Source organism: Artemia franciscana, chromosome 1 (genome assembly GCF_032884065.1).
Source record: "Artemia franciscana chromosome 1, ASM3288406v1, whole genome shotgun sequence".
Classification (NCBI taxonomy): Eukaryota; Metazoa; Arthropoda; class Branchiopoda; order Anostraca; family Artemiidae; genus Artemia; species Artemia franciscana.
In genome coordinates, this window is record NC_088863.1 from 42,997,979 (window position 1) to 43,018,232 (window position 20,254).

At 37.2% G+C, this 20,254-nt stretch overlaps 1 protein-coding gene across 3 annotated transcripts in view; it reads left to right on the forward strand.

Moving 5' to 3' along the window:
- The window catches only part of LOC136029961 (TATA element modulatory factor-like), a 241,771-nt gene that overhangs the window by 171,489 nt on the left and 50,028 nt on the right, over positions 1 to 20,254 (forward strand). For 2 of the 3 annotated variants that reach the window (XM_065708519.1, XM_065708530.1), the window contains exon 11: positions 14,044 to 14,250. The exons of the other annotated variant lie outside the window; for it this stretch is intronic. In XM_065708519.1, the coding sequence (XP_065564591.1) occupies positions 14,044 to 14,250 (207 nt within the window). The remainder of the gene's footprint in view (positions 1 to 14,043; positions 14,251 to 20,254) is intronic. 3 annotated transcript variants of the gene reach the window in all.

Genomic DNA, 20,254 nt, shown 5'->3' on the forward strand with positions numbered 1-20,254 from the left:
GTAGTTGGGGGGTAGTTCTGAAAAATTAGAAAAATTGAGGTACTTTTAACTTACGAACGGGTTATCGGATCTCAATGAAGTTTGATATTTAGAAGGATATCGTGTCTCAAAGCTCTTATTTTAAATCCCGACCGGATCTGGTGACATAGGGGGATTTTGGAGGGGACCTAAAATCATGGAAAACGCTTAGATTGGAGGGATCGGGATGTAACTTGGTGGGAAAAATAAGCAAAAGTCTTAGATACGTGATTGACATAATTGGAACAGATCCACTCTATTGGGGGGGGGAGGGTTAATTCTGAAAAATTAGAAAAAATGACGTATTTTTAACTTACGAAGAAGTGATCGGATCTTCATGAAACTTCATATTTAGAAGGACCTCGTAAAACAGATCTCTTGTTTTAAATCTCAACCGGATCCAGCGTCATTGGGAGGGGGGGGGTCGGAAATCTTAAAAAGTACTCAAAGCGGAGAGATCAGGATGAAACTGGATGGGAAGAATAAAATCTGTCTAAGATACGTGATTGACATAACTGGACCGGATCTGCTCTCTTTGATGGAGTTGGGGGGGGGTAATTTGGAAAAATGGGGTATTTGTAACTTACAAACGGGTTAACAGATCTTAATGAAATTTGATATTTAGAAGGATCTTGTGCTTAAAAGCTCTAATTTTAAATTCCGACCAGATCCTGTGACATTGGAGGGGTGGTTCGGAAAACGTAAAAATTGGGGTATTTTTATCTTACGAATAGATGATCGGATCTTAATGAAACTTGATATATAAAGAAGAATCTTACGTCTCAGATGCTCCATTTTCAACTCGAATTGGATCCGGGGACAGAGGGGATTGGAGGAGGGAAAGAGAAATCTTGGAAAACGCTGAGAGTGGAGACATCAGGATGAAACTTGATGGGAAGAATAAGCACAAGTTTTAGATGCGTAATTGACATAATATGAACGGATCCGTTCTCTTTGGAGGAGCTGGGGGTGTTAATTTGGAAAAATTAGAAAAATTGAGTTATTTTTAACTTAAGAACGGGTGATCGGATCTTAATGAAATTTGATATTTAGAAAAAATTCATGTCTTAGAGCTCTTACAAATCCCAACCAGATCTGTTGACATTGGGGGAGCTGGAGGGGGAAATCTTGGAAAACGCTTGGAGTGGAGGAATCGGGATGAAGCTTGATGGGTAGAATAAGCAAATGTTCTTGATACGTGATTGACGTAACCGTACTGGATTCGCTCTCTTTGGGGTAGTTGGGGGGAGGGGTTCAGTGATTTGGCGAGTTTGGTGCTTCTGGACGTGCTAGGACGATGAAAATTGGTATTCAGGTCAGGGAGCTGCACAAATTGACTTCATAAAGTCGTTTCCCGATTCGACCATCTGGGGGGCTAAAGGGAGAGGAAAAACTAGAAAAAATGAGTTATTTATAACTTACGAGTGGGTGATCGGATCTTAATGAATTTTGATATTTAGAAGGACATCGTGACTCAGAGCTCTTATTTTAAATCCTGACCGGCATTAAGCCTCTGATTTTCCTTTTAAATCAATCTATTGATCTTTAGAATTTTGTTAGAGCTCATACCATATGAGCTCTTTGCTCGAAGCTCTTCTTGGCTCGTCACAAGTGCCATATGAGCTCTTAGCTCTTGTTTTTTCAAAATAGTTCAACACCTTCTTAACATTCTCTGAAAGTTTTAAATTAATACCCTTAGCGGCTCCTGGGGAATTGCAGATATGGCGTTTTGGTAACGTGGATGCCTTCAGAATCATTTAGAATGAGTGCTACAGTGCTTATTGATTTAGTTCTTCACTTACCATTCATTCCACCCTGAAAGTTTCAACTCAATGCTGTTACTCATTCTCAATATACTCTAGTTACGCCCTTTTGACAACCTGGTAACATATAGTGACCTTTAACAACCTCCCCCCTCAAGACTCTCTGATTGTTTTGACTTAATTCCCTTAGCTGTTCCTGGGTTATTGCAAATACGCTCTTTTGAAAACCTGAACATACACAGTATCTTTTTACTTAGTTAAACACCTCCTCCGCAAGCATTTTCTAAAAAATTAAATTAATAACCTTACGCGCTCCTGAAATATTGTGAGTACCCCTTTTCAGAACTGGAATGTACACGGGGTCTTTTGATTTAGTTCAATATCCACATCCTCTCTGAAATTTCAATCTTAATACCTTTTGCTGTTCCTGAGATATTGTATATACGCCGTTTTCATAACCTGGATGCATTCAGTATTTTTTTATGTAGTTCAACGTTTTCCTCAGTATCCCTCGGAAATGTCACCTTAATACCCTTACCCATAGCAGAAGTAACAGACTAGAAATAGAATTAGTAGTAGAAGTATCCACATAGTGCCTTGTGGTTAGTTCAACATATCCCTCAGCATTCTCTGAAAGTTTTAACTTACTACCCCTTGTCGTGTCTGAGACACTGTAGGTACGCCCTTTTGGTATCATGGTTATAAATTGAGACTTCTGATTTAGTTCTAAGTGCCGGTCAACATTCTCCGAAAGTTTCAACTTAGCACCTTTAGCTGTTCTTGTGATATTGCATATGTCCTCTTTTGAAAACCTGGATGAACTTGATTTAGTTAACACCACACTGAACCTTCCCTAGAAGTCAAATTAATACCCTTACAACCGGGTTATATTCCTTTTTCACAACCGGGATCGCACAGTGTCTTTTACTTTAGTTCCATATCGCCCTCAAACTCTGAAATTTCCAACTCAATACCCTTAGCTGTTCCTGAAATAGTGCAGATATCTTCTTCTCATAGCCAAGATCCATGCCGTGTTTTTGATTTAATTTAACATCTTCTTCAATATCCCCTAAGAGTTTTAACTTAATACCCTTAGTTGTTCCTGATATATTGTACATGCACCTCTTTGACAGCCTGGACAAGCGCCATGCCATTTGCTTGAGTTCTACATCAATCTAAACATTTTCAGAAAGTTTTAACGTAATACTCTTAGTCGTTCCTGGTGATAGATAGATAGATTTATTGACACGATAGCCCTATTGGTCCATTGTGACACACAACAAACAAGCAAAATATACAACATCGAAACGCACACAGGCAAAACAATGGAACTGACTATTCAAGAAAATCTTCACAATGCATCAGACCTTCTTTTCGAAACTTCAAAATCCAATCTCAGGTGTATTTTAGATGCAAGCCTTTGGCACGCTAGATGCATGTAGTGTCTTGGATTTAGTTCAACATCTCCAACAATATTTTCTCAAAGCATCAACTCAATGTTGTTAATTGTCCCTGAGACATTGCTGGTATTCTGTTTTGATAACCAGGATGCATACAGTGTCTTTTTTATTTAATTTAACATCCCCCACAGCATTTCTTCGAATTCCAACCTTATATCATTTTCCTGAGACACTGTAGATATACACTTCTGAGGAACTGGTTCTACGACTGTCTTTCGATTTGGTTCATCATACCTCTCAACATTCACTAAAATTTCCAAGTTAATACCCCTACATGTTTCTAAAATATGGCCAATACGCTATTTTGATTAGCTGGATTCCCATATTGTCTTTTGATTTAGCTTTAAAATCCTCTCAATACTTGTTCAAGAAATCAAATAAAATATATTCCTCAGATTTGGAAATAATGCCCTTGTGGCAATCTGGATACTTATAGTATCTTTTGACTTAATTCAAAATCACCCTCCAGATTCGCTGAACGATTTCGTCTTGATATTCAGCCGTTACTGAGGTTCTGCGGATAGGACCGTGTGACAACCTGGATGCACGTAATGTCTTGTGATCTAGTTTAACATTCCCATAAACATTCCCTGATAGTTTCCACTTAGTACCTTTAAATATTCCTGAGATATTGCAAGAAACCCGTTTTTCCATTATGGAAGATATGTTCAAACAATCGCCAGTATTAGTTATCTTCGACCCTTGCCCAACGTGTGAGGGGGTCATATTATCCCTGGAGGTATCTTTATTGGACCTTCTAACTATTTTGAACTGAATGGCTGTCTGAAAATTTTCATTGAATGTCTTTTAAGGTTAGGGGGAGCTAGTTATAAAATAAGGGTAAAAGGTGGAGGCTGGCTGCCCTCCCTTCATTTTTGGCTCGGAAAAAAGGCGCTAGAACTTTCAATTTTTAATTGAATCAACCCCATCCGAAGTTTCTACGACCATCCTTTCCAGTGAAAGTGGCTCCAGGAAAAGAATAATACATTGAAGGCTTATGGCTCTGTATCAGCAGCAACGCTATAGTGTTGCCTCTGATATCATAGCAGTTTTTCCTGTAGGGAACTCAGAATCCCTCGCAACCATGATATCAAACCCCCTTCATTGACGGCCTCATCTTTTATTGGCTCAGTATTTGGCTGGTATTAGCGACACTAGGGATCTCGGGAACAGATTAAACAGGCCCGGTGACATAAAAGGCTCTAGTCTGTGCTAAAGTGTATGTCAACGCTAGTTTAAAGTGTTTTGAAACATGAGAATAAATTACTTAACTAAAAAGCAGCTATTAAAAGGTGATCATTTTTTTCTCATCAGTACTATATAAAATTAATTCCCGCTTGATGAGTCAAATATTTACTGCAATGAAACAACCATACAACGTCAATAATAGCCGCTGTGCAGCGGCAACTGTGGATTGATGATACTTTGCTATGTTTGATGGTATAATGTATCTTGATATGACCCACGCAGATCCGAGAAGCAACCCTGCTTTAGGATAGGCAATTGGCTCTGGAGGGTCTTGTCCTCTATCCTTAAGTTCCGGAAGCAAGCGTCACAAAATATGCGGGGAATATATGGAAATGACAGGGAAAATGTAGTTCACACAAATAGATGGACAACTGAAAAATGTACAGTATAGCTTGTCCACTTTCAAAAGCAGAGCCAATGTAATATTCACGCTGAGTAAGTCTGATCAGGAGTATATTAAATATAGGCAGTGTTGATACCTTAAAGCTTTTAGAAAATAATTTCTGTTAAAACCATTATGTGTCTCTTAAGACAGTCTGTGTTCTGCTAGTGCACCTAGCATTGACTGCTTAAACCTGCTTCTAAATTTTGTCCTTTCACTAAAAAGTATTATATAAAGTTAGATACTTTCACCTCAAACCCTATTATTGTTCTTTGAAGCAGTCTGGGTATGTGTAAATTAACATATACTCAGTGTACCTTTTAAGATTTTGAAAAATAACTTCTATTTAGATAATGTTGCGACTTTAAGACAGCCAGCTCTCGAGTGCTTCTAGTGCGCTCAGTATTAACTGATCCAAGATTGTGTGAAACATTCAATTTGTGTGCCTAATGTTCCAAGATGCTTTTCAACTTAGAGGTTTAGCTTTGAGCTAAAACAGGGTTAAATGCTTGTTTTAAAATTTGTTCTATTGCCCCTTAAAACATATTAAATAAAAAAAACCTAGTTTGTTTTAACTGAAAGTGAGGAGCGACATTAAAACTTAAAATGAACAGAAATTACTCTGTATATGAAATGGGTTTTCCCCTCCACAATCCCTCGCTCTTTACGCTAAAGTTTTTAATTGTTTAAAAAATTAGAATTGTGGCAAAGAGTCAAACTTTAGCGTAAAGAGCGAGGGATTGCGGAGGGGAAAACCCATTTCATATACAGAGTAATTTCTGTTCGTTTTAAGTTTTAATGTCGCTCCTTAATTTCAGTTAAAAGAACTAGGTTTTTTTATTTAATTTCTGAACGTTTTTGAATTAATGCATGTTTGATTTTGGCTCTCCGCACATAAATTATTAAAATGAAGTTTGCATACTAATTCTCTTTTTGGCTAAATGGCTTTCTCTTAATTTTAATCAGACGATTTTGAGAAATAAGGAGTGGGGAAGGAGGTGTAGTTGCCCTCCAATTATTCGGCTACTTAAAAAGGCAACTAGAACTCAATTTTTAACGAACGTTTTTATTAGTAAAAAATATACGTAACTTAAGAATTAACTTACGTAAAAAACTTTTATATTCTTATATTTTTATTATATATATGAGGGGGTTTGTTCCCTTGTTAATACCTCGCTCTTTATACTAAATCTTAAGTTTTGTCCCAATTCTTTAAGAATGACCCCTGAATCAGAAAGGCCGTAGAAAAAGTAGTTGAAATTACTAAAAACTTTAAAAATACTTTATCTCCTCCTAAATACTTAATACACTAAATACTAAATACCTCCTCCTCTTTATGCTAAAGTATTTTTAGAACCCCTCATATGCTTAATAATCTCTGCTCGTTTTAAGCTTTAATGCTACTCCTTATTTTCAATTGAAAAAACTTTTTCATGTTTATTTTTTCATTTTTTTTTTTTATGTTAATGCTAGAAAATTCTCCGCCATTTTCCTTGAGTGTCTCTTCCCCTATGACATATTCCTCCAAGGAAAGATACTCCCACATAGCCCCCTCCCATCAACACAACCCCCAAAACCAAAAGAATCCCAGTGAAAACGTCTGTACACTTCCCAATAACCAATGGGAAGACTTCCAAACACTTCCCAATGACCCCTGAATCACAAAGGCCGTAGAATAAATAGTTGAAATTATTAAAAATAATATAGCGTAAAGAGCGAGGTATTACGAGGAGGTAAACCCCTCATATGCGTAATAATTTCTGTTCGTTTTTAATGCTGTATTAAGTATTAATGCTGCTCCTCACTTTCAGTAGGAAAAACTTTTCATATTTATTTTTCATTGTTTTTTTAAATAAGGCTAGTAAATCCTGCGCCCCCTCCATTGAAAGTATCTTCCCCCATGAGAAGTTCCTTCATGGAAAGATCCTCCCGCGTAACCCCCCTCCCCCTCAACTCTCCTCCCCCCCAACAAAAAAAATCCCCCTGAAAACGTCTGTATACTTCCCAGTAACCATTACTGTATAGTAAACACTGGTCAAAGTTTATAACATGCAGCCCCTCTCCCAGGAACTGTGGGGGAGTAAGTCATCCCCAAAGACATAGTTACTATGGTTTTCGACTATGAGGAATAAAATGGCTATCTCAAAATTTTGATCTGTTGACTTTGGAAAAAATGAGCGTGGGAGGGGGCTAGGTGCCCTCCAAATTTTTGGTCACTTAAAAAGGGCACTAGAACTTTTCATTTCCATTAGAATGAGCCCTCTTGCGACATTCTAGGACCACTTGGTCGATACGATTACCCCTGGGAAAAAAAAAAAAAACAAACAAATAAACACGCACCCATGATCTGTCTTCTGGCAACAAATACGAAATAAGATTCTATGACTTTTTGGGGGTGTTTCTCCCTATTTTCCAAAATAAGGTAAATTTTCTCTGGCTCGTAACTTTTGATGACAGAGATTAAATTTGATGAAACTTATATATTTAAAATCAGCATGAAAATCCGATTCTTTGATGTATCTTTTAGCATCAAATTTCCGATTTTTAGAGTTTCGTTTACTATTGAGCCGGGTCGCTCCTTACTACAGTTCGTTACCACGAACTATTTGATTGATTGAGAATGTCATATGTTTGCCCGATTTTGGCAATACCAAAATCTATTTAGGATTTGAGTTGTGAAATGAGCCTTTGCCTTTCTCTTGGAGCACTTTTTTAGACTATCATTACTGGTATCACTGACTGGTTAAGTTGAGTCATTTAATTGCTGACACGCGTAATATCAGCAACACTGATTGCAACAAACACATTATCACTCAGGCTGTTTAGAGGACATGCATAGACTATTCTTCCGTAGCTTAGCAATGGTAGAGGAGGAAAATAGCTTTTTGGATTAAGCCTGCACTTAATAAAAAAAAAAATAACAGATAAAGGCTTCTTAGTACAGTAGTAAAAGATTGTATACAATTACAAATTAACAAGTCACTAATTAATACGAAAGAGCATTTCTTTTCTTTTTCAATTAATTTTTTATTTGAATTCCGTGGTAACAAACTGCAAGTAAGGAGTGACCCGGCTCAATAGTAACCGAAACTCTAAAAATTAGAATACCATTAGGTATATCAAAAGATTCGGCTTATTATATTGATTTTAAATATAGAAGTTTCATTGAGTTTAGTCTTGCCAATTAAAAGCTACGAGCCGGAAAAAAATTTGCCTGGTTTTTGAAAAAAGGGGGTAACACCCCGTAAAAGTATTAGTATATTAACGAAAATCATACCATCAGATTCAGCACACCAAGAAATCTTAATGTAGGGGTTTCAAGCTCCTATGTGCAAAAACATGGAATTTTGGATGTTTTGCCAGAAGAAAGAGGAGGTTTTTTTTTTTTTTTTTTTTTTTTTTTTTTTTTTTTTTTTTTTTTTTTTTAGTGGTGATTGTTTTGAGCCAGTGGTCCTAGAATATCATGAGAGGGTTCATTCGAAGGGAAATTAAAAGTTTTAGTGCCTTTTTATTTGACCAAAAAGATTGGAAGGCAACCGGGCCCCCTCCCGCCCCCTTTTTCCCAAAGTTGTCCGATCAAAATTTTGAGATGACCATTTTGCTCATCATAGCTGAAAGGCCCAATAAATATGCCTTTGGATATAACATGACCCCCTACAGCCCCCTACAGGTGGAAAGGTGATAACATTTGCCAATTTTTTTTACACATGGGATTTGTTATTTCGAAGCATGTATACACTTTCGGATGGGGGGGAGACCAATTTTTTCGAATAAGTTTTCCACTCAGAAACTTTCTATGGGGGGAAGTTTCCAGGGGCTGAACTTGTTAGGGGAAATTATACACTGGGGGAATTTGCCAGAATTCCTATACAAAACTCCTTTTAAATGTCTTGCTTTCTCTTTTCTGTCTCAATTTCAAGCTTGGAGTTGTTAAGGGTAATTTTACGGGGTAAATTTTCACCGGGATTGAATTGTCTAGTAGATATTTCCGTGGGGAAGGACATTTCTCCGTGGAGGTGGGGCAAGATTTCCTCGCATTACTTAAAAAAGATCAGAAATTTAATATGAAAAAAGCTAGTTTTTTCAACTGAAAGTAAGGAGCAACAGTGAAACCTAAAACGAATAGAAATATTTCGTGTATGAAGGGGATTCCCCTCCTCAACACCTCGCTCTTTACGCTAAAGTTTGAATTTTGACCTTATCCTTTGAGAACGACTCCTGAAACACAATAATCGTTTAATTAGAGCAATAGGGCTTTTTTAAAAGTACTAAAAAACATTAGCGTAAAGCGTAAAGAGCGAGGTGTTGAGGAGGGGGCAATCCCTTCATACACGTAATAGCTTCAGTTAGCTTTAAGTTTCAATGTTGCTCCTTATTTTCAGTTGAAAATACTTGTATTTTTTATTTAATGTCTTGAGAGGTCAACATCTGAACTTGGCAATTACTTAAAAAATGTAAAATATCAAGCTTGTTAGTGACAATATTAAGGACTTTGGCGATAAAAAACAGTGCATTGCAGGCTATGGAGAATGTTTGCAACAAAATATATTGCTTTTTTACATCATATTCTACCCCCCCCCCACCCTGTGGTGAAATATTTAGAATTAATTTATTTACTTGTCTGTTTAAGCAAGGAAATTGCAGCGACGTCAACTTTTAAAACAAGAGCTAAGAGCTCATATTGCACTTGTGACAAGTCCAGAAGAGCTAAGAACCAAGAGCTCATGAGGTATGAGCTCTAACAAAATTCTAAGAATCAATAGATTGATTTAAAAGAAAAATCAGAGGCTTAATGCCGGTCGGGATTTAAAATAAGAGCTCTGAGTCACGATATCCTTCTAAATATCAAAATTCATTAAGATCCGATCACCCACTCGTAAGTTATAAATACCTCATTTTTTCTCGTTTTAGCCCTCCAGATAGTCGAATCTGGGAAAAAGACTTTGTCAAGTCAATTTGTGCAATTTCCTGACACGCCTACCAATTTTCATCGTCCTAGGTCGTCCAGAAGAGCCAAACTCGCCAAAGCACTGAACCCCTCCCCCCAAATCCCCCAAAGAGAGCGAATCCAGCACGGTTGCGCCAATCACGTATCTACAACATTTGCTTATTCTATCCACCAAGCTTCGTCCCGATTCCTCCCCTCTAAGCGTTTTCCAAGATTTCCGATTTCTCGCTCCGACTCCCCCTAATGTCAGCAGATATGGTAGGGATTGAAATAAGAGGTCTGAGACTTGAATTTCCTTCTAAATATCAAATTACATTAAGATCCGGTCACCCGTTTTTAAGTTAAAAATACCTCAATTTTTCTAATTTTTCAAAATTAACACCCTCCAGCTCCTCCAAATAGAACGGATCTGTTCCAGTTATGTCAATCACGTATCTAGAACTTGTGATTATTCTTCCTGTCAAGTTTCATCCTGATCTCTCCACTCTAAGCGTTTTCCAAGATTTCTGTTTCCCTCCTCCAACCCCCTATGTCCCTGGATCCAATTCGAGTCGAAAATGGAGCATCTGAGACATAAGATCCTTCTATATATCAAGTTTCATTAAGATCCGATTACCTATTCGTAAGATAAAAATACCCCAAGTTTTCACGTTTTCCAAGAATTCCTGTTTCCTTGTCCAACTCCCCCCAATGTCACAGAATCTGGTCGGAATTTAAAATAAGAGCTTTAAAGCACAAGATCCTTCTAAATATCAAATTTCAATAAGTTCTGATGACCCCGTTCGTAAGTTACAAATACCTCATTTTTCCGAATTACCCCCCCCCTCCCAACTCCACCAAAGAGAGCGGATCCGGTCCGGGTATGTCAGTCACATATCTTAGACTTGTTTTTATTCTTCCCATCCAGTTTCATCCTGATCTCTCCGTTTTAAGTATTTTCTAAGATTTCCGGTCCCCCCCCCCTCCAATGACGCTGGATCCGGTTGAGATTTAAAATAAGAGATCTGAGTTACAAGGTCCTTCTAAATATGAAGTTTTGTGAAGATCCGATCACTCCTTCGTAAATTAATAATACGTAATTTAATACGTAATATTAATACGTAATACCGGCCCCTCACTCCCCCCAGATGGTTAAATTGGGAAAACAGCTATTTCCAATTTAATCTGGTCCGGTCCCTAATATGCCTGCCAAATTTCATCGTCCTAGCTTACCTGGAAGTGCCTAAAGTATCAAAACCGGGACCGACAGACAGACAGACAGACTGACATACCGACAGAATTTGCGATTGTTATATGTCACTTAGTTAATACCAAGGGCCATAAAAACAGGGGTGCTACGCTAAGAGTTTTTCAAACTCTAGAGGGAGAAAGTTTTGTTCTGTGCAAAAAAAATGTCATTTTTCAATGAAAATATTAAAAAAGACAGTTTTGATAATCTAATAAAGATCACCCTAGAAAAAGATCTAGGTGGTATGCGAATGCATAGGAGGGGCAAGACTGAAAATGAAAGAGCCTACCATATCTTTTTCAAGTGAACTAATTCTTAATTTGACGTCTCAGTCTTTATCCATATTTCAGAGTCAATTTTTTTCTTGCCTTCTATTTGTGCCCATTTGTTTTTAATCTCTTTAAGTTGGTTTAAATGTTAGCAAACCCAAATTTCCTTGTTTTGCTCAAAGCTTACTTCCCTACCTTAGCTCGAAGCTACAAATTAACATGTCAAAAATAAACATGAGTAAATCATGAGCATCAGAGTAATTTTTGTATTTTGCTTTCTAGCAGTGCATATCTATTTTCTCGTTTTTTAAAATATTTTTTAAGCTAAGACAAACATGAACTTTTTTTTACTTTTTTCTTTTTGAAATTGACCTACTTTTTGATTGGATTCTATGCCTAAGAGTATTTTTTTTATTTTGCTTTCTAGCAGTGCATATTTATTTTCCCGTTTTTATGGCACTTGGTATTAACCAAGTGTTTTTAACCATATATTAGCCATATATCAATCGCAAATTCTGTCGGTCTGTCGGTCCCGGTTTTGCTACTTTAGGCACTTCCAGGTAAGCTAGGACGATGAAATTTGGCAGGCGTATCAGGGACCGGACCAGATTAAATTAGAAATAGTCTTTTTCCCGATTTGACAATCTGGGGGTTGGGGGGCCCTTTAGTTCGGAAAAAATAGAAGTATTTTTAACTTACGAACGGTTGATCAGATTTTAATGAAATTTGATATTTGGAAGGATATCGTGTCTAGAGCTCTTATTTTAAATCCCGACCGGATCTGATGACATGGGGGGAGAGTTCGGGGGAAAACCAAAAATCTTCGAAAACACTTAGAGTGGAGGGATCCGGATGAAATTCCTAGATACATGATTGACATAACCGGAACGGATCCGGTCTATTTGAGGAATCGGGATGAAATTGGTAATTGGTAATTGGATGAAATTGGTAATTTTGAAAATTGAGGTATTTGTAACTTACGAAAGGGTGAACAGATCTTAATGAAATTTGATATTTAGAAGGATCTTGTGCTTTAAAGCTCTAATTTTAAATTCCGACCAGATCCTGTGACATTGGGGGGAGTTGGAGGGGGAAACTGAAATTCTTGGAAAACGTGATAATTGGGATATTTTTATCTTACGAATAGGTGACCGGATCTTAATGAAATTTGATATTTAAAAGGAATTCATGTCTCAGAGCTCTTATTTCGAATCCCGACCAGATATTTTGACATTGGGGGAGTTGGAGGGAGTCTTAGAAAACTTAGAAAACACTGGAGTGGAGGAATCGAAATGAAGCTTGGTGGATAAAATAAGCAAATGTCGTTGATACATGATTGACGTAACCGTACTGGATTCGCTCTCTTTGGGGGAGTTGGGGGAGGGGTTCGGTGATTTGGCGAGTTTGGTGCTTCTGGACGAGCTAGGACGATGAAAATTGATAGGTGTGTCAGGAAGCTGCACAAATTGACTTGATAAAGTCGTTTTCCCACATTCGACCATCTGGGGGGCTAAAGGGAGAGGAAAAATTAGAAAAAAAGGTATTTACAACTTACGAGTGGGTGATGGGATCTTAATGAATTTTGATATTTTGAAGGACATCGTGACTCAGAGCTCCTATTTTAAATCCTGACCGGCAGTAAGCCTCTGATTTTCCTTTTAAATCAATCTATTGATTTTTAGATTTTTGTTAGAGCTCATACCATATGAGCTCTTGGCTCTTCTTGCCTCGTCACAAGTGCCATATGAGCTCTTAGCTCTTGTTTAAAGTATTTTTTTTAGGTAAGCAAACGCGACTTTCCTTTTTAGCGCAGCTCTGACATCTAGTGAGAAAACACATTATAGATTTTAAAGCCGACTAAAAAGAAATATTAAAAATAAGAAGCACGTTTTTGCTGTTGATTTTTACTTCACATTCACACCTTAATAAGGAGAAAATATACATTAGTATGTTACTACATTCCTTAAGCAATTTTCTTGCTGGACGCGATCACTGAATATTTCTTCAAATCGATCTTTCTCCAGTATATTAGAAATTCACATATAGACAAGGGGCAAAGATCCCCCAGAGCTGTTTCTGGCAAATACGGTGTTGGACCGACGTTTCAGCTGCTGGGGCTTTTTTTACAGGGACAAGTAGCAAGCCTGTTGCCCAGCCTTTCTGTGGTTAAGATCAATCCCTGGCCTCCGAATTGCCAAGAAGAGCATCAATCCACAGTCCAGCATCGGGTTGCTTCTGGGTTCTGCGTGGGTCATATCAAGATCTATCGTACCATCAAAGATAGCCTTGTATCCTCAGTCAACAGTTACCGCTCTATAGTGGCTATGAGACTCTCCTCTGTAGAAGGAGGATTGGAATTTAAATCGCTCTTGAGGCTGCAGCCTGGTATTGACATTTTGTTTACGTTGTATGACTGTTTCTTTGTAGTGTCGATATGACCCATCCAACGGGAATTCCTCACGCAGCCGCAACCTTAAAAGATGCGGCTGCGTAAGCAATTCGTCCTCAATTATCTTTGAGTTTTTTTACGGTTTTGCTTTAGCTTTTCATACTTTACAACTCATTCTGACTTTAGTGCCCCCCCCCCAAAAAAAAATCGATCCATCTAAAAAAATTCCTGTTTAAACTCTTGGTGTATATATTTTTTTTCTGTGTTTTTTCCTATTACTAATCTAATTAAGGACGGGTTGCTACTTTGCAAGTAAACGACCATTTTCAAATTTTAAGGGAATATGAAGCACTGGAACAGAGAAATATTGAGCTTGAATCTGAGGCAGCACAAAAGACTTTAAGCAAAGAAATATCGATAAGGCAAGAACTGCAGTTGGCATTAGAGGAGTCACAAAGCATTTCTGCTGCTGAGAAAAGCCTTTTGTTAGCCCAATTAGAGGATCTGAAGATATCGTTGTCAAATGCCGAAGCTGAACTTCAAAGGTAATGTCGGTGAAAGGTATCCTAAAATTGTATCATAAGCGTATTAATTTATGATAGACAGATAGCATGGTTTTTGAGGACTCTAGCAGGCCACCAGTAATTTTTTTTTTAAATTTATGTGTCACTTGGTATTTACCAAGTAACATATAGCGATCGCAATTTCTCTCCGCTTGTCGGTCCCAGTTTTGCTAGTTTGGGCACTTCCAGATAAGCTAGGGCGATGAACGATTGTAGACGTATCAGGAAGCAGACCAGATTAAATTAGAAACAGTCGTTTTCCCGATTCGACCCTCTGGAGGAGGGAGAGTAGAGGGACGGTTATTCAAAAAATTTAGAAAAAATTAGGTATTTTTAACATACGAACGAGTGATCACATCTTAATGAAACTTGATGTTTAGAAGGAGCTCGTGTCTCAGAGCTCTTATTTTAAATTCCGAACGGATCTGGCGACATTGGGGGGAGTTGGAGGGGGAAACTGGAAATCTTGGAAAATACTTAAAGTGGAGAGATCGAGAAGAAACTTGGTGGGAAGAATAAGCACTGGTCCTAGATACGCTATTGACATAACTGGAACGTATCTGCTCTCTTTGGGAGAGTTTGGCGGGGGGGGGGGGTCTTCGGAAAAATTAGAAAAACGAGGTACTTTTAACTTACGAACAGGTGATCGAATCTTAATAAAATTTGATGATTAGGAGGACCTCGTATCCCAGAGCTCTTATTTTAAATCCTGACCGGATCCGGTCACATTGGTGGAAGTTGGAGGGGGAAATTGGAAAATATTGGAAAACGCTTGTAGTTGAGAGATGGGGATGAAACTTTTTGGTAAGAATAAGCACAAGTCCTGGATACGTGATCGAATTAACTGGACCGGATCCGCTCTCTTTGGGGGAGTTGGGGGGATTCTGAAAAATTAGAAAACATGAGATATTTTTAACTTACGAACGGGTGATCAGACCTTAATGAAATTTTATTATTAGAAGAATCTTGTGTTTCAGAGCTATTATTTTAAATCCCAACCGGATCCGGTGAGTTTTGGGAGGAGTTGGGGAGGGGGCATAATTCGGTAGTTTGGAAAAATTAGAAAATATGAGGTATTTTTAACTTCCGGATCTTAATGAAATTTGATATTTAGAAGAACCTCGTGTCTCAGAGCTCTTATTTTTCAAATCCTGACCGGATCCGATGACATTGGGGGGAGTTGGAGGGGGAAACCGGAAATCTTGGAAAACGTTTAGAGGGGAGAGATCGGGAATAAACTTGGTGGGAAGCACAAGTCGAAGATACGTGATTGAAATAACCGGACTGCATTCGCTCTCTTTGGGGGAGTTGGGGGGAGATATCCAGTTCTTTGGCGAGTTCGGTGCTTCTGGAAGTGCTAGGACGATACAAATTGGTAGGCGTGTTACGGACATTCACAAATTGACTTGATAATAGTCGTTTTCCCGATTCCCCAATCTGGGGGGGGGAGGAAGGGGAAATCGTGAAAATTGAGGTATGTTTATCTTACGAATGGGCTATCAGATCTTAATGAAACTTGATACCGAGCCTAATTTTTGGTTCTAACCTCGTCACAAGTGTCATATGAGCTTTTGGCTCTTGTTTTTTCATAAAGCTGTCGGTTTTTATTTTATTCTTTATTTGACTCGTTACTTTTTACCGTTTGTGGTATTGATTACTATTGGACCCAACTCGTTTAAAGATCTTATTAGCGAATTTGAGATATTAAATTCTAAATTTAATAGCCTCTTGGTTTAGTACAGGGCTTCTTAAACTTTTGTAATTCCCGACCCCATTTATGATTTTGAGTTTCTTAACGACCCCAACAAGTATAAAAGAAAAATAAATTAATATTTTTTGATGATATTTTTATTAGGTAACAATATACATATGCATATGAAAATTATAAATTTAGAATTCGTTTTGAAACATATAAAAATCTAAAATTGAAATTTGTACAAAATGTTATAGAAATGTTTTTATTATAGTTTCAAAAACAAAAGTGGATTCCGACTGTCTTAATTCTCTCGAATATATGCAAGTAGTTGCGTGGTAAATATTAAATTAAAGTTTACGTTAAAAAATTAATGAGATGGATGTGCCTGTTTTTTATTCCATAACAAATCAAATCTTGGTGTAATTTTTGAAACTGCTGGACGTAAGACCTCTTCAACATTTTTTATCGCTGAACGATATTTGGATTTAATGTGTGCTAAAGCTGAGAAAGTAACTTCACTTAAATATGTGGTGTTGAATGGCAGAAGTACATTTAACTCCATACCGGCGATTGTGGGAAATTCAGTTCTGGTTCCTATCCAGAATTCAGTCAAGGGCTTTTTTTTGGAATTGTAGTTTTAAGTTTGAGTCACACGAAAGCTCAGCAGATTCTTCTTGAGCTTTAACTGGCAGATGATCAATCTCACTTAAGCCAATCCAAAACAGCTTTTGAATCCAAACTATTTTTTGTAAATCAATATTTAATATAAAATATATCCGGAACTGTATTTCTAGCGCTTTTAAGTGATCTACAATAGTTTTTGCAATAAAAGTTTTGCGATGAATTTTCTCAATTACAAAATTGTCGACACTGGAAAACATTTCGAACAATTTTTTTTAGACCCTACTTTTCCAAATGCTCGTCTTTGTAATAAAACTTTCAATTTTATCGTTTGAAGTAAATATATCGCAATTTTTTGCTTGAAGACAAGTTAAGATAGTTTAACTTCGCAAAAATATCTGAAAAATAACACAACTTGGATAGCCACAAGTCATTTTGAAAAAAAAAGCAGCAAATTCGTATTTTCGTTCAGTTAAAAATATTTCGATCTCGTCCTTTAATAACAATAATCTTTTTAAACTTTGACCTCTTGACAACCATCTTACTTTTGCATGTAATAAGAAAGTTGTATAGTTGGAATCCATATCCTTACAGAGATTTGAAAATAAGCGAATGTTAAGGGCATGCCTCTTAATAAAATTTATGACCTTAACAGCATCCTGAAGCACATCGTTCAATTCTGGTGCTATCAATCAATTAAGAAGCACCCAAAGAATTTTTACATGCTGGGACTGTAGGGTCCTGTCGGTGGCGAAAGGGTTAAACTGACTAAATCGGACTAACATGCACTTCGTTCACAATCATACAATGGCTAAATGAAAATAACACGAAATGTTTATATAGTTTCTTCGAAATAACACTTAGAAATTTTGTTGACAATATTTGTCAGGATTATTTCGGTTTTAAGAGATTGACAAAAATAAATCTACATTTTTATAAATTTCTATAACATCTTCTGATTCATAGTAAATTTATACACGATATTATAATGATCGGAATAGAAATGCTGGTGTAAACAATCTTTCGGACCCAGAAGATTTTATGATATAGTTAAGTACGATGATTGTTATTTTTCTTTATAACAATAATTTTACAAGTTAAAAAACATTTTTTGTTAAATTCTATTTTTATCACTCGCGACCCCGTAATTTTGCTACGCGACCCCAAATGGGGTCGCGACCCATAGTTTAAGAAGCCCTGGTTTAGTAGAATCGCCAAAAATAGGTATGCTTTTGAAGCTTTAACATATTAATGCATGAGATAAACCTAAAATGAATGTTTGCTTTTGTCAAGTCTTGATAATATGAAAATTTTATCATTAACAAAATACGTATAAAATGAAAACAGTTATTGTCCTAAATAAAGGATCGATAGCAGCAAATGCTGGAATTATAAAAAAAAAACACTCTCCAAATCCTTTTAATATAAGTCTTTAGTAAATTTGTCCGTTTGTTATTTTTGAATTGAACCCAGTATATGCTCTTTCCCATGCTGTTCCCACTTGTGTATCCTATTAAGACGGAGCTTTCTATTCAGTCAGTTCATGGATTCCATTTCCCAGATCTTGTCTAGTTTAATAGTCCGTAATTTGTCTGCAGTGGTTCTTTTTATCTCATTTATTTTGCTCAAGGTCCCTGTTTATAGGGGACATAATCATCTTTGGAGTGGCTTTCTCCCTTCAAAATCATTTTAAGGTAAGAAATTGATTAATTTACAAGTTCTAACAGTTGGAGCTGAAAGCTAAGAGTTTACATTCTGATAAAGGATCGTAATTGAAAAATTTGCGGATGTTTCGCAATATAAAGTTAAAATAATTGGAAATTAAAATAATAATTTTTGTAACAGTAATTCGAAGTTTCAAAATTCAAAATTATTGTTCCGCGTTAAATATACTGTGTAGCAGAAAGAAACTGAGAATATGCATTTGTGCCTTTTTTACAGTTTTTTATAAATGTATTTTGTGGAAGGATAGTCTCTAAATTATCAAAAAAGGATTTTGATATTAAAATCTCCAAGTTTTTAAGTGTATGCCTTTGAGAGAAGGAGATATACCGACTAGGATCAGAAACTATGTGAGATATATGAAGATATAGGACAACATGGTGAGATATAAGGATAAACAAGAGCTAAGAGCTCGTGTCACTTGTGACAAGATCGGAAGAGCCAGGAGTTCATATGGCATGAGCTCTAGCAAAATTCTAAGAATCAATTGATTAATTTAAAAAGAAAATCAGAGGCTTAATGTTGGTCGGGATTCAAAATAAGAGCTCTGAGACACAAGGTCGTTCTAAATATCAAAATTCATTAGGATCCAATCAACCACTCGTAAGTTAAAAATACTTCATTTTTTCTAATTTCTTCTCTCCTTTCAGCCCCCCATATGGCCAAATTCGGAAAAACAGCTTTATCAAGTAAATTTGTTCAGTTCCTTGACACTCCTACCAATTTTCATCGTCCTAGCACATCCAGAAGCACCAAACTTGCCAAAGCAATGGACCCCCTCTCCTAACTCCCCCAAAGAGAACGGATCATGTTCGGGTATATCAATCACGTATCTACGACATTTGCTTATTCTACCCACCAAGTTCCATCCTGATCTCTCCAATCTAAGCGTTTTCCAAGATTTCTTGTTTCCCCCTCCAACTCCCCCCAATGTCGCCAGGTCTGGTCGGGATTTAGTATAAAAACTCTGAGAATGGGATACTTCTAAATATCAAATCTCATTAAGATCTGGTCACCCGTTCTTAAGTTAAAAATACCTCAATTTTTCTAATTTTTCCGAATTAACACCCCTCCCCAACTCCCCCAAAGAGAGCGGATCCGTTCCAATTATGTCAATCACGTATCTAATACTGGTGCTTATTCTTTCCATCACGTTTCATCCCGATCTCTCCATTCCAAGCGTTTCCAAAGATTTCCGGTTTCCAAGATTTCTGTTTCCCCCCTCCAGCCCCCTTTGTCTCTGGATCCAATTCGAATTGAAAACGGAGCATATGAGACATCCAAGATTTCCGGTTTCCCCCTCAGACTCCCCCTAGTATCACCAGATCTGGTCAGGATTTTATATGAGAGCTCTGAAGCACAAGATCCTTCTAAATATCAAATTTCATTACGATGTGATTACCCGTTCGTAATTTACAGTTACCTCATTTTTTCTAATTTTTCCGAATTTCATTAAGGTCCGACAACTTCTTCTGAAGTTAAATATACCTATTTTTTCTAGTTTTTCAGAATTACCCTCTCCCAACTCCCCCAAAGAGGTCGGATCCATTCTGGCTATGTCAATCACGTATCTAGACTCTGTGCTTAGTTTTGCCACCAAGTTTCATCCCGATCCCTCCACTCTAAGCGTTTTCCAAGATTTTAGGTTTCCCCCTCCAACTCCCCCGCAATGTCACCAGATTCGTTCGGGATTTAATATAAGAGCTGTGAGACACGATATCCTTCTAAATATCAAATTTCATTAAGATCCGATCACCCGCGTAAGTTAAAAATACCTAATTTTTTTCTAATTGTTCAAAATTAACCGTCCCCCACTCCCCTTCCAAATGGTCGAATCGGGGAAACGACTATTTCTAATTTAATATGGTCTTATCCCTGGTACGCCTGCCATATTTCATCATCCTAGCTTATTTGGAAGTGCCTAAACTAGCAAAACCGGGACCGACA